Genomic DNA, 14,608 nt, shown 5'->3' with positions numbered 1-14,608 from the left:
AAACTGAGGCACAGAGACGTCACTTAACTTGCACAAGATCACTCATCTGGCCAGTCAGAGGCCAGGGATTCTCAGCCAAGCCGTATGGCTTCAGAGGCAGTGTTTAACAACTTTGCTAAAACTCTGCCTTTCTCTCAAATGAAATCTGAGTAAATGTAAATCTTAATTGTCAAAGAAGTTTTTTTCTATACAAGTGGTTTGTCAAAGCTGTCCTCCCCGGAGAAGAGTATTCCAAGACAACTCAATGGAATACTCTTCGTTTTTAAATTGAAATATAGTTGATTTACAATATTGTACTACTTAAAGCAATACGTTTATAAAATGAATGTCCATTAGACAACTTAAGAAGTGAAGAGGAGTTAAAGAAGGTACCCTCTGCGGCAGAGTTAGGCAAAGACCAGAGTAGAGAGTGTCTCTGGTTGAAAGTAATACAGGGCTTCCCTGGTGGTGCAGTGGTTAAGAATCCGCCTTCCAATGCAGGGGACAAGGGTTCGAGCCCTGGTCTGGGAAGACCCCACATGCCGCGGAGCAACTAAGCCCATGCGCCACAACTACTGAGCCTGCGTGCTATGGCTACTGAAGCCCGCACGCCTAGAGCCCGTGCTCTGCAACAAGAGAAGCCACTGCAATGAGAAGCCCGCGCACCACAATGAAGAGTAGCCCCTGCTCGCCGCAACTAGAGAAAGCCCGTGCGCAGCAACGAAGACCCACGCAGCCAAAAATTAATTAATTAATTAATTAATTTTTTAAAAAGAAAGTAATACAAAGTCACAGACTAATCAAGGGGTACGATGAAATGGTAGAAAAAGCACTTGAAATACGTTCTAGGAGAGGAAGGATCTGGAAAGAGTAAAGATATGCTGAAATCAGAGAGAAAGCAGCCGTGGACAACTACACGAAATTTTTAAAAGACTTACTAGAAATTAATAAAAACATTACATATTACATTACAACATCCATATTGCTGTCCAAGGAAAAGTATATTTTATGTTAAGATAACAGTTCTTGGGGTAGAAGTACTCCTAGAATGGAGGTATTCATTTTCCTCCAAAGTGGAAGGAAAAGAAAAATCTTTACAAGTATTCAGTGTTGATCTGATCAGAACTTCTATTCAACAGCCTATAATTAAGTTTCCTGAACAGATCTGCACGGCAGAAAAGGCAGTTACTGTGCTGATAACCAGCGCTGGTTCGTGGCCAGGAGTTTCAGCTTTAACTTTAAATTCCTAAACTGATATTCTGGCAGCAGCCACACTCACGCTAACTCGTGGAGCATAAACCACCAGTTCCAAAGATGCTGTTATCAAGCTTTGAGTCGTGAAAAACGAGGAGGCCAGACCTTGGACCTACACTCACTCGATGAATATGCAGCAGCATCTCTTCTGGGATCCTAACCTGAACACTATTAGAGACACAAAATATATACACAATTTAGACGTTTAAAATGTCTCTGCTTCCGTTGAGGTGATGAGTAAGTCTCACAGAGGCCATGCCTATGGAAAATGGGCAAGACCCCCTCCCCTCCTATCTTGTATTTTGAGTCAAGTTTAGTCCCCGTAGTCAATTACGTCACTTTGTCCGCAGAAGCACGCTCTCCCCAACCCCTGGCCGACGTCCTTCACAGCTGCTGGTCAGGGATAACCTCTGGCCAGATGGAAGCCAGTGTAATTGTATCTGCCACATCATCTGCTCTCACAGCCCTTTCCAGCTGCTCTGTCCCTGGAGGAAGACAACCTGGGCCCCCCAGGGGCTCCTGCGGTGTACCTCCACGTATGTGCACCTACGAGCACCATAAAAAGAGGTAGGCGGACGTCAAGAAACCTGGAACCTCTCGCATCGTCTTATTTGTATGAAAAGATGATGGGGAAGGAGGAGCGGGTATTAGAAAGGCACTCACTCCCCAGCGTAATGCAACTATGATCCAAGTTAGTGCCTTGGGATCCTCGTGAACCGTTTTGTTTCTGAGGAAACAGACACAGAATATAATTTAACAGTCTGATACCTACTCCTAAGTAAATGGGGCCAAGGTGGCACTGAATTTAAAAGTAAGCTCGTGGGGACTCCCTGGTGGTCCAGTGGCTAAGACTCTGCACTCCCAATGCAGGGGGCTTGAGCTCGATCCCTGGTTGGGGAACTAGATCCCGCATGCCACAAGTAAAGACCCAGCATGCTGCAAGTAAGACCTAGCACAGACTAAATAAAGAAATGTTAAAAACGAACAGAAACCCAAATTTCATTTTAAAAATAAGTAAGCTTGTGTTATGAAGGAACTGGAAATGACTCAGAAACACACACGCGTGCTCAGTAAAGGAAAAAAAAAATAGAAGACACATTTTAAGATGTGAGAACTACTGATGTCTCTATATTACATGCAGTACTTTGGTCATTAACCTCAAATTTCACAGCAAGTCAGAGACACTTTCATCAGCTTAATGTTTGCACCTCTGGGACGAGTTATATCTGCTTTGGCCTAACTCAGTGGTCCCCAACCTTTTTGGCACCAGGGACCGGTTTCGTGGAAGACAGTTTTTCCACGGACACAGTGGGGGTGGGGGGATGGCTAATGCCAGCGACGGGGAGCAGCAGATGAAGCTCCGCTCGCTCGCCCGTCGCGCACCTCCTGCTGGGCGGCCCGGTTGCTAACGGGCTGTGGACCTGTACCGGTCCACGGCCCAGGGGTTGGGGACCCCTGGCCTACCTTGACGATAAGCTCCCCAGAGCAACGATTATTCCAGGTATGACTACACGTAAGCCCCTGTTAAGTGTTTATGTGGAGACATTACAGCTGGGCTGTGAAACCACCCCTTGTCCCCCAGCCCGAGTGTCACAGTGAGCACCGCCAGTTCATCAGTGCCACTCACACCGACAATGCTCCACAGGGACACTAACCTTGTCCCACTCCTGTTCAGACATCACACGCTTATCCAAAAACTCTGCCATCCCAAATCCCATCTTCCGGCAAATGTCAACAATCACTGTTTGGTATTTCTCAGCCAGATTTCGAAACTCCAGGGAGATCTGAAATGGAGGTCATAAAAAACAGAAAATATGAAATACGTATTAAAACTGGGAACCAACAGGGTACCTACAGATCATAAAGCAAAGCAACAACAGAACTCATTAGGGAAGACTCCCAAACGATCCAGCTGTAAGTCTAACATCTAGATTATGCTAGCTTTCTACATATTGAATAAGTTCGGCAAATTTCATCAATATTAAAATAGAAGGGTACAGAAATGCTAAAGTTTCTAGACTCAAAAGAAGATTCAGGGAATTCCCTGGCAGTCCAGGGGTTAAGACTCCGAGCTCTCACTGCTGAGGGCCCGGGTTCGACCCCTGGTCAGGGAACTAAGATCCCACAAGCCTCGGGGCAAGCCCCCCACCCCACCCCCAAAAAAGAAGATTCATAGTCTTATTATACGCTCATCTTCCCACCTAATGAGAAATGAGATAATTCAACATAAAACTGGACATAAGTGTAAGAATTTTAGGAAGAACGCCTCATTTGCAGACAAGCCTCATGATAATGAAGATTCATGGGTGCAAACATGTCTTGGGCACTTCCTATGCAACAAGCACTGTTGTGAGCACTGGGATGCACAGCCGGGAGATGACCAGAAACTCCGCCCCCAGAGCTTATGTTCTAGCAAGGAGACCAGCCAACCATTGTCTATCCTCAGTTCGCGAATTCACACCATGAAGCTACGGTGTCTCCCTACTATAAGGCTACACTTTGCTAATTCCTTAAACAACTCAGTTTAGTTCAATCTGCAGCAGGCTATCCAACATTTCTTTTTCATAGCCCAAGCTTTAATGTCGAAAAGTACTATTGATGTTCTTAAAAGTCACTGCTACTGTACAAGTATCTTGCTTGAGTTCAAAGAAGTGTCTGTAGGTTATCAAAATAGAATATACTGGGTTGGCCCAAAAGCTCGTTCGGGTTTTTCCGTAAGATGGGATGAAAACCCGAACGAACTTTTTGGCCAATCCAAAAAAAACACCATGAAACTTCTCAAATAATATGCTATCAACACACAATACTGAAAACAGTGAATAGACTTTGCTACGCTTCCGAAGTGTGAGAAATACCTGGTCTATGTTTACAGAAAGGTTAGAGAAACTCCCTCAGGAAACACCTAAATTTAAGGACCTGAGGGAAACCCAGAGGACTGCAGGGCACTGAACGGGTTCAGAAGCCTAAGATCCTTTAGGATTATTCTGATGAACATAAACTGTTAACCCCCCAAATTCCATAAAACCAAACTGATCTCTCCAGAACTGTTCTCTCCAGAACAGCTGTTCCAAGACAAAGCCAAAAGGTAATTCCCACGTGGACTGAAGCAAACGAACAGCTCTACCAAAGGTCATTTGAATCCCTGAATCTCCCGAGGACCTGGTCTTTCAACAGATCCCAGGCTGGGTCACTTCTATTTATAGGAGGGGAAAGGCCAGCGAGCTGGGGGAGGAGCGGCTTAGGCTTGAAAGCAAAGGCTCCAAAATAAACACTTCACTGCTGGATGTGAACCAACTTCAACTCTTGGGTACTTACTACATCATTATATAATTCAAAACATGAAAACAAAAATATCTAGGGAGGAGTGACCATGAAGAGCTCTACGTTTTCCCAGAAACCTGAGGGAGGGTGGGGAGGGAGGGGCCCGACTGCCCCAGGCAGCTCTGCCCGAGAGGTCAGCCAGGAGGGGCTTTTCCTTGTCCCTCCAGGGAATTCTGTTTCCCAGCTACAGTACACTTCTAGGTCCCGGGGTTACTCTCTAGTGACTCCAAGTACACAAAGGAAGGACACCACGGGAGTCCACTGGTACAATGGAGAAAGGCCAGCCCCGAAGCCAGGGGCAAGGGGAGCATGTGCACAGAAATCTCCCTGATTATAAACCTTAGGATGTTATGATCAAAACACTGGGTGGGGCTTTCCTGGTGGCGCAGTGGATAAGAATCCACCTGCCAGTGCAGGGGACATGGGTTCGAGCCCTGGTCCGGGAAGATCCCACATGCCACGGAGCAACTAAGCCTGTGCACCACAACTACTGAGCCTGCGTTCTAGAGCCCACAAGCCACAACTACTGAGCCCGTGTGCCACAACTACTGAAGCCTGTGTGCCTAGAGCCCGTGCTCCTCAACAAGAGAAGCCACCGCAATGAGAAGCCCGTGCACGCAACGGAGAGTAGCCCCTGCTCGCCACAACTAGAGAAAGCCCGCGCGCAACAGCAAAGACCCAACGCAGCCAAAAATAAATAAATAAATTTATTTTTTATTTAAAAAAAGATTTTAAAAAATGGTTTCCTAGAACCAAGTGCTTTTAAGATGAAAAAAGGCAGGTGAAAAGGTGGAAAAAATATTTGGAATTTATACTGCAGATAAAGAATTAATATTCCTAATATTAAAAAAACTGCCACTAAGCCCATGTGCCACAACTACTGAGCCTGCACTCTAGAGCCTGCAAGCCACAACGACTGAAGCCCGTGTGCCTAGAGCCCGTGCTCCACAACAAGAGAAGCCACCGCAGTGTTCTCACTGCCCACGCACAGCAACAAAGAGTAGCCCCTGCTCGCTGCAACTAGAGAAAGCCCGCGCGCAGCAATGAAGGGCAGGCAACCCCAGACCCCCAGAAGATGGTCTACAAGGTGAGCTGCACAAGCTCGGGGCAGGCACGCTCCCACGGCCCCCCTTGAGGGTGAGGTGGCCCAGAGGGGGGCCCTCTAAAGTGAGGGGCAGGAAGGGACTTCCCTGGCGGTCCAGTGGTTACAAAACTGGGCTCCCAATGCAGGGGGCACAGGTTCGAAACCTAGTTGGGGAACTAAGATCCCGCATGCCACACTGCGCGGCCAAAAAAAAAAAAGATGGACTTAAAAAAATAAATAAGTGAGGGGAGGGGGAAGGGCCTTTCTTGCCCCCATCTGAGAGCAGTGCTGTGTGAGGGAGGCCCTCGCCCCAAACCCACTGTACACCTAACCCTCGGCAACAGGTTCACCCTTCAAATTGGAGCTGCTGGGACAAGCCAGCACACAAACTGCTCCTGAAGGTGAGGCAGGAGGTGTCTCCACACACTCCTCTCCCAAGCTGAACCACAGACGGACAGGACCGCCAATGCAAGTGTCTTAAAATTACACACGCTCACAAAACACACAGCTTCGCGTATTTCACATTCACAAGGATGTAAAAGGTTAACAACAGCAAAGTAGCGACGCCTGCACTTTCTGTCCCCTTCACTCCACAGGAGCGAGTCTCTGCTTTTGAGAGCGTAGCGCCTGTGCGCTGACCCTACGACCCAGTACAGCGAAAGATGCATTTAGTCTTCACCTTGAACCTTCCAGAACAAAGTGTCGTTTTTATAAAGAAATAGACTCAGGTTTCATACGCACATTAGAATACTGTCTGAAAATTTACTAGCTATAGCTCCGAAATTATTTTGGCATTTATTTTCATATTCTTTCATTTTTGTTGAGTGGACAGGGCCGCCTTGATTTTTAAACATTTATCCCATGACCAGAAATTGTTTGTTATGAAGATTCAAGTAGTCTGGGAGATTGCTTTTGTTTTCGGAGGCTCCAGCTAGAACAATGTATGATTTTTTTTTTTTTAAGTGAGAACACACTTCAGTTACAAGTGGGATGTTACCCTGTTTGCGGCCCTTTCTCTGCATTGGCCGTTTCAAAAGCTCACTGGTAAATGGCCACGGACTTCCAGGCAGACGCCACCTGCTCTGGTCTTGTGAGAGGTGTCCCGTGAGAACCAATCACCAGCACCTTCCCTATGTGAGAGCTCTACTTCCTTGCCTAACTCTTCACCAGATTTTTCTCTTTTCTTCTTTTGTATCGTACTATATGAACGCCACCTAATGTTTCTTCACAGCCCTTTTCTCTTGGTTTGTATGGTACTGTATTTTGTTTTTGGCTGTGACACTGAAGGTGTGATCTCAGTAACCTGAAACAGCCCTTGCTCCAAAGGAGTCCTTCTCAAACATTCTTCCGTAATGGTTGGATTCCTCCCCTCCCCGCTGAAGAATATAGATTTGTTTCAATAGTAAGGGAGCCACCACTTAAGGACTATTCTTCCCCTCAAATTCTGGCAACTGTGAACAAAAAGGGCTTCTTTGGGCTCTTAGGGAATATGAGACTTTGCTAAATCAAACCTTTATTTATAAGGTACGGAAGAATCACTTATTTATGTGATAAGACTTGCGCAAATCCCAGAAGAGTAGGTCCTAGTCGCATGCACAAGAGAAATCTGTGGGATCTTCTAAAGCTCAAGATTTTAATTAGAACCCACTTTACTCCAACTGAGTGGACTCAATACCTAATATTTATAGAACACCATTCTAAGTACTCTACATGTATGAGCTCATTCAGGCCTCGCAGCTCTAACTTTACAAACGAGGAAACTGAGGCACAAGCAAGTTAAGGGGTGTGTCCAGGCTCCCACAGCTGCGGGTGGCAGAGATCATCCTGCTTCAGTCCTCAGCTCAGCTGCGAAGAGCCCGCGCCCTACCTCACAGCTGCCACCCATCATGAGCTGCACAGGACGCCACCAGGTTCGGGGTGCCCCAGAGGCCAGGAGCGCGACACACCTAGGCTGCGTGCTCGGGTGCACTGGCTGGAGGACCGAGCTTTCACGACCCTGGCACTGGAGTGCTCTCTCCACAGGAAGGAAGGCTGGACTTCCCAACGACATCCTGGTAATGACAGTAGCAGCTAACACCTAAGAGCCCCACCTACGTTAACTCTTTCCAGCCTCACAGCCACACTAGGAGGCAGGGACCATTATTCTCTCTGTCTTACCGATGAAGAAACAGAGGCACAGGCAGGCTATGTAACGCAGCACCAGTTAACGAGTGGGAGCGTGGGGCCGCCAACCCAGGCGTCTGGCTTGAGACGCACCATCGCCACATTATGCTACACTGCCCTGAGACTGCTGGCTTTGCAGTTCCCGCCAGGCACACGGGCCAGCTGACGGCCACCCCACCAATCACGCGCACGACTGCGTCCCGTTAGTCCCGCTACCGTTGGAAAGTCCTCCAGGACTTGTCGGTCCTTCTCCTTGCTCTCCGTGAACCGCCAGTCGGGCTCATAAAGGTACGAGTGGAAGTTGTGTAACAGGGGGACCTTTCTTTCTATACTGATGGTCATGTCATCTTCCAGCGTGTCCAGGGCTCGGAGAACCAGATAAAATATGCATACTGCGTGGCTGTAAGAAAGGAATAACTATCAACACATTGGAACAAACGTTCAAAGATATTTGTTTTAAAATCACATCTCATTTTTGCTGGGCCATTTTCTAAACCCTCCTACACCCTTAACTCTACAGAACTATGAAGGGATATCCAAAACTTTTCGTACTTAATGCAACTTCTTGGCTTCTCTTTCTTAGATGGGAGAATGGACTTCTGTAGTTTATTTATAAAAAACAAATAAATAAATAAATAAAAAACCTGCCAGCTGGACGTCACTACTACTCCCACAATGAGTTAACATTTAACTAACGCAGCACACCTGTAGAAAGACCAGCAGACCATTTGGCCGGAACTATTATTTTGCAGATAAGATAAAGTCAAAAGACACAATAACTTCTCACTATCAATACTATCATACCTAACGGCTAAGTCACGTATGTAATCTGCACAGAGGCAACTTCAGAAGAATTAACCCAATATACCAGAAATGCAAAGTAGCGTAAGTGAAGCCAAGGAAAATGCATGAGCCGCTTAGAGACAGGTCCAGCTGCCAACACTAAAAAAAGTTAATAAACATCCCCTCCCCCTCCCTGAAAGAGCTGGGCCTGCAGGGACGCTATGAGATGGCCAGGTGCCTGGAAGGGCATTCTAAAGTAAACACAGGCGTTTTTCAACCGCGAACATTTCCTTCACCCACCGGGGCCTGTTCAGGCTACGCCACAAGCACGGAGACAGCAACGCGAGGGGCCGTGTCAAAAAGTGGCTTCGAATGACCCGTGGCAAAGTTTTCTTCCCCCAAGTCACAAAGGGCTGCCTGCGCCACTCACCGCATTTCCCCATCCAGCGCCTGGATAACAGCTGCGAAACTGCGACTGGTCTGATTCAAGTACTTGTAACAAGTTTTCAAGCTGCTGCTGAGCGAGTCCTGCGGGCAGAGGAGACACACGGCGGTGGGAGACGCGGAGGGGCTGGAGTGGGGCTGGGGCGGGCGGCCGGCTGCCGCGGGGCTCCGCACCCGGCCGCACATGCCCTCTCCCCGCGGCCGGTCCTTGGAGGGCCAAGTGGCGGGGGGCAAGGGGCAGCCGCGCGGGGGAGTGCCCGCGCCCCTGGGCGCCGCGCCGGGGCTCAGCACCAAGGTCCGCTTGAAAAGGGACATGGCCTTGGTGCCGCAGGCGACTGCGGCCATGGAAATCGCGGGGCCAGCGCAGTTTTTCCTCCATAGACCCGAGAGGAGCGGAGGGGCGCCCACCGAAGGGCGGGACCGGCTCTTGCTCCACCGCAATAGGCTTGGGGCGGCGGAGCAGGGAGCGGGCGTCCGCCGCCCCGCCCGCCCAGATGCGAGCCGAGCACCGCCCCACCCGCCCCGCGGCCAGCGCCGCCCACCCTGCCCAGATGCGAGCGCCGCCCCGCGGCCTCCGGCTCCCCACCCGCGCCTTCCTCACCTTGTTCCCCTTCTCCCCAGAACCCGCAGGCTGTTAACGGAACCCGAATCTCTCCGGCCAAACTTCAGTCAGGCTCCTAAATCCTCCACCTTTGTACTTCTGTGTTTATCTTTTGCGTCGCTCAGCTTTAGCAAGAAACCTGCTAAATTGGTTTAGCCAGAATCCCTCATCCGCCATGTATGATCACCCGCACCATGTGGCCCGCTCCTCTTCCCCCACCGTCCCAGCGCCCTGACCTGCCTCCAGCAGAATGCCCCTCACCCCAGATGTGTCCTCTTAGTACTTTTCCGTCCACCCACACCTACACTCTGCTCTTTGCTGTATTCGGAACCGAGCCCAGTTCTATACTGAGGTCTCTTTCCTCTATTGCAATTGCTTTTCTGAATGAAATCTGTTTTTACTCCTTTAACTAATGTCCAGTTCTGGTTTTACTTTAACACCTGTTAAACCTCTATTATCCTCTGGAAAGCTAGCTATTCCTTTTAAGATTTTTAATCATCTTTCCCTTTCAAATCAGTGAGCTGTAACGATCTTTACGAACCTTATTTAATCTTCCCTAAGGAAGACAAAAACTGTTTTTTCCAGAAAAAAAAAAAAAGCCATGTTCTGATATACAAGCATATCAGAAAGAATTGCTGGCTGTTTTGTATATTTTTTAATGGAGACTTCATATTTTAGAGCAGTTTTAGGTTCAGGGAAAATTGAGTGGAAAATACAGAGTCCCCATATACCACGCCCCCCAGTCTCCCCCACTCTCTTTTTAAGAGAGAAACGGGAAACATCTGCAATATCTAACAACAGGGGGGATGGTTTAAAATAAATATATGTACACACACACACACACACACACATATATATATGTATATGGAAATCCCATAGTCACTTTGGAATGTTAACAGTGAACCTTGGGACCCTGCTGGAGTCCAGGTGAACTATCTTCTTTTCATATGTGTTTATTTCCTACCATGGATACATGTTCTTCTGTCAAGAGAATAAAGCTTTTCTTTTTAAATCACATAATCATGAGAAATTATTGCCAAGTTCAATTAAAAAAATTAGTAAAAATTAACATTTACTAAGCACCATATATTAGTAAAATCATTTCGTACATACAGTCTGGCATATAAAAATACTCAGTGAAGGTCTGATGAGTAAATGAGTAAGTTCAAAGAGTATTTAAAAACAATTCACCAACTCCTTCCCTATCAAAATGTGGAGAGGCAAGACTTCACAATAAAATAGAAGGAACAGAATAACAGCTCTTTTCTGAGCTCTAAGCCAGCTCTTCACGTACAACTGTTGTTATCAGGACACAATGATTCCTTTCACTGCACTGGCAAATGTTTTAATCCCCGGATACAACTAAGGGTTTGGGGGCTGATGTCAAAGGTGCATCACACGTTGGGACTTCCCTGGTGGCGCAGTGGTTAAGAATCCACCTGCTGATGCAGGGGACACAGGTTCGAGCTCTGGTCCAAGAAGATCCCACATGCCACGGAGCAGCTAAGCCCGTGCGCCACAACTACTGAGCCTGTGCTCTAGAGCCTGCAAGCCACAACTACTGAGTCCACGCACAACTACTGAAGCCCCCCGCGCCTAGAGCCCGTGCTCTGCAACGAGAAGCCACCGCAATGAGAAGCCCGCCCACCGCAACGAAGAGTAGCCCCTGCTCGCTGCAACTGGAGAAAGCCCGCGCGAAGCAACGAAGACCCAACGCAGCCAAAAATAAATATAAATAAATAAATTTATATATTTAAAAAAAAGGTTCATCGCACTCGTTCTGAAAAGCAACGATCTTGAAGGACGCCCCCTCCTTTCCAACACACCTTCTCCACTCTTTTTTTTTTTTAAAGCAGTCATCCTTGTCTTTTTTTTTTAATATAAATTTATTTTATTTTTGGCCGCGTTGGTTCTTCGTTGCTGCTCGCGGGCTTTCTCTAGTTGCGGTGAGCGAGGGCTACTCTTCGTTGCGGTGCGCGGGCTTCTCATTGCGGGGGCTTCTCTTGTTGCGGAGCACGGGCTCTAGGCACATGGGCTTCAGTAGTTGTGGCACGTGGACTCAGTAGCTGTCGCTCACAGGGTCCAGAGCACAGCCTCAGTAGTTGTGGCACACGGGCTTAGCTGCTCCGTGGCATGTGGGATCTTCCCGGACCAGGGCTCGAACCCATATCCCCTGCATTGGCAGGCGGGTTCTTAACCACTGGAGCGAGGTCACGAAATCACTTCGCATCTCCTTACCCCATCATTCTTTTTTCCTGGCACCTATTTGTGTCAATACCTCATTCTGTAACAATAATTTCCTCAAATTGCCAAGAAGATACAGGGAGATTTAACTATGAAACACACTATGGAAAACACCACTGTTAAAAACATTTCCACTGCTTGCTTCCCATGAGCTAACGGAAAAAAAATCTTTTAAATAAAAAGCTAAAGCTACTGTGGCCTGTCCCTAGAGCCTCCTGATGTTTTTCTTTGCTGTCTGAGATGAGCGTGCTCACAAGAACTCTCCAGTGAGAGAAAACAGGGATAAAGGGCATTGAGAGGAAGAGTGTGCGGTGGTGAGAAGTACAGGACTGTCCTCCCACGACTGGGGCTCCACCTGGAAGACAGTTCCACAAGTGGACGGCAACCAGCCCTCCCCACGGCCTTCCATTCAGATTAAGTAACATAGGCTCCCTCAGAAGGGAGGGAAGATCCCACAAACTTGAGAAATGAAGTTACATAACAGCAAGAGTAATACCTGCCACTTACTGGGCAGCTACTACATGCCAAGCACAATACAAACATTACGCAACCTTTTAAAGATGATATGATATAGACCTGCAATCCATCCAAGGTCTTCATGGCCAGATGTGTAGCAGAATTCAGAATCTGTAGTGTTTTAGAAGACAGGCAATGAAATGCACATACAGCCTTCCATGGTGGAATGGCTCCCTGTAACTGATTATCAACACTTCTTCAGCAAAACATGTGAATAGTTATACTAAGTGGGGTCACTTTATTATATATCAGAGCACATTGTACTGCCAAGGGACCTTGGGCCAGACTTATTAAAAACCTCTTTGTTTTCAGACCATTTCGGAGGTGGGAAATTGTGATTGACAGATCGTGATCCACTGTCTCTATTTTACGGAGGAAGAACCTGTTGCTGGAGGTTAAGTCACCAAAAGGAATAGAGTCAGGATTAAACTTCATAGACATTAGTCTAAGTAACAGGATTTAGACTTGACAGAAGCCAGAACTGCATGATTACAAAACACCGAGTTTTTCCATTATGTGCTCTCTTAGTGATGTCACACAACTTGCAGGTGGTAGTATGATGCCAGATTTACTGATATGCTCCTAAAAATTCAGGATAAGTCAATTTAGGGAACCCTGAACTCCTACAGCCAAATCCTTCTGTGACTGAAATAATCTCAGCCCTCCGTGTCTGCTAAGTGTAATTTTTTCCCCCCAGCTTCTTTGTTACAACACTAAGAGAGAAACGAAGATAATGTTAAGTGAAGGAAAATGGTTTTTCCTATGTTTCCTCTAACTAGAGGTATACTCAGTTATTTTTAAAAAATGGTTCATGGGGGTTAAAAACGGCTCAGGAAAACTACAACTAACAAAATAATACTGTACTGCATTGCTCATCAAATCTTAAAGCTAGGAGAGGGAATAGCCCAGGTCTCACTTTTTAAAAAATTAAGAAGATTATACTGTGAAAAGTCTTACCCCTACCCTTTACTGTGGCCACCCATTCGCCTCTCTAGAGGTATCCAATGCTACCATTTTTTCCAAGTCTTATTTCATAGAGAAGGAAATGTGACACAGAGAAGTCTCTGGACCCAAATCACAACCCTATAAATTGTGTCCCCTGACTTCAGACGCTCAGCTCCCTTGCCCTGCTATCATTTTTCTTTGTAGTACTTCTCTCCACCCGAAATATTGTATATTTGCTTTCTTTTTCCTTCTCTCTCTCTTCTATTAGAATGTACGATTCACAAAAGCAAGGTCTTCACCTATTTGGTTCACTGTTTTTGGTTTTTTTTTTTTTTTTTTTTTTTTTTTTTGCGGTATGCGGGCCTCTCACTGCTGTGGCCTCTCCCGTTGCGGAGCACAGGCTCCGGACGCGCAGGCCCAGCGGCCATGGCTCACGGGCCCAGCCGCTCCGCGGCATGTGGGATCCTCCCGGACCGGGGCACGAACCCGTGTCCCCTGCATCGGCAGGCGGACTCTCAACCACTGCGCCACCAGGGAAGCCCTGGTTCACTGTTTTATCCCAGCACCTAGAACAATATCAAGCGTGCAAGCAGTGGCCGGATGTTTGTTAAGTGAATATAGGAAGGATAGGAAGGAGGGAGGGCGGGAGGAAATGCACAACAGAATTGGGAAGGGCAGATGGAAGCCAGAAATTACCGTGTGCCCGTGATGTGTCTGGTGCACACGTGACAGCACTGGAATGTGATCAGCCCTCTGGGGCCAGTCAAAGCCTGTGCTCTTTATTCTGGGTGGCCTCCAGAGTGGAAGCATGAAGGTCTTCAGACAGGCCAGGGATGGCATCATGGAGCCACCACTCGAGAGCTTCCAAATTCAACTCCTTTATGCCACCCACAGTTTCCTAACCTGTAAAATGGCAGTAATAATAGCACTTATCTCTTTAGCGTTGTTGTCAAGATCGCCTAAGTATGGTAAGTTACAAAATGGCCATAAAGTTTGTGGCTCTTCCCATCAGGAGGTGGAGTCTATCTCCACCTCTTCGCATCTGGGCTCCCCGTGTGACTTTTTTTGGCCAAGAAGACAGTAGCAACTGTGTGTCAAGCAGAAAGCGGAAGAGTGCGTGCACACTGGGGTTTGCATGATTCAATCAACAGCGGACAGTCCCCAGGCTAGTCCGCAGGATGAGACACACAGGGCCCAGCCTCCCCTCAATGCTCCAGCCTACGGCCTGCTCATCAGACAGTCCAGCCACATGCCAACCAGCCAGCTGAGCAAAC

The 14,608-nt window shown here is 47.5% G+C and overlaps 1 protein-coding gene across 3 annotated transcripts in view; it reads right to left on the bottom strand.

Moving 5' to 3' along the window:
• The window catches only part of FDFT1 (farnesyl-diphosphate farnesyltransferase 1), a 33,881-nt gene that overhangs the window by 12,695 nt on the left and 6,578 nt on the right, over positions 1–14,608 (bottom strand). For 2 of the 3 annotated variants that reach the window (XM_081237871.1, XM_081237872.1), the window contains 3 exons: positions 9,015–9,112; positions 8,018–8,201; positions 2,889–3,017 (listed from right to left, as the gene is read on the bottom strand). In XM_081237871.1, the coding sequence (XP_081093997.1) occupies positions 2,889–3,017; positions 8,018–8,201; positions 9,015–9,112 (411 nt within the window). Of the gene's footprint in view, positions 1–2,888; positions 3,018–8,017; positions 8,202–9,014; positions 9,422–14,608 lie in introns of those variants that run through there. The other variant, XM_081237870.1, reaches the window with a different exon arrangement.

This window comes from Mesoplodon bidens, assembly GCF_964165515.1.
Source record: "Mesoplodon bidens genome assembly, chromosome: 6".
Classification (NCBI taxonomy): Eukaryota; Metazoa; Chordata; class Mammalia; order Artiodactyla; family Ziphiidae; genus Mesoplodon; species Mesoplodon bidens.
This window is presented reverse-complemented; position numbering and strand designations above follow the sequence as displayed.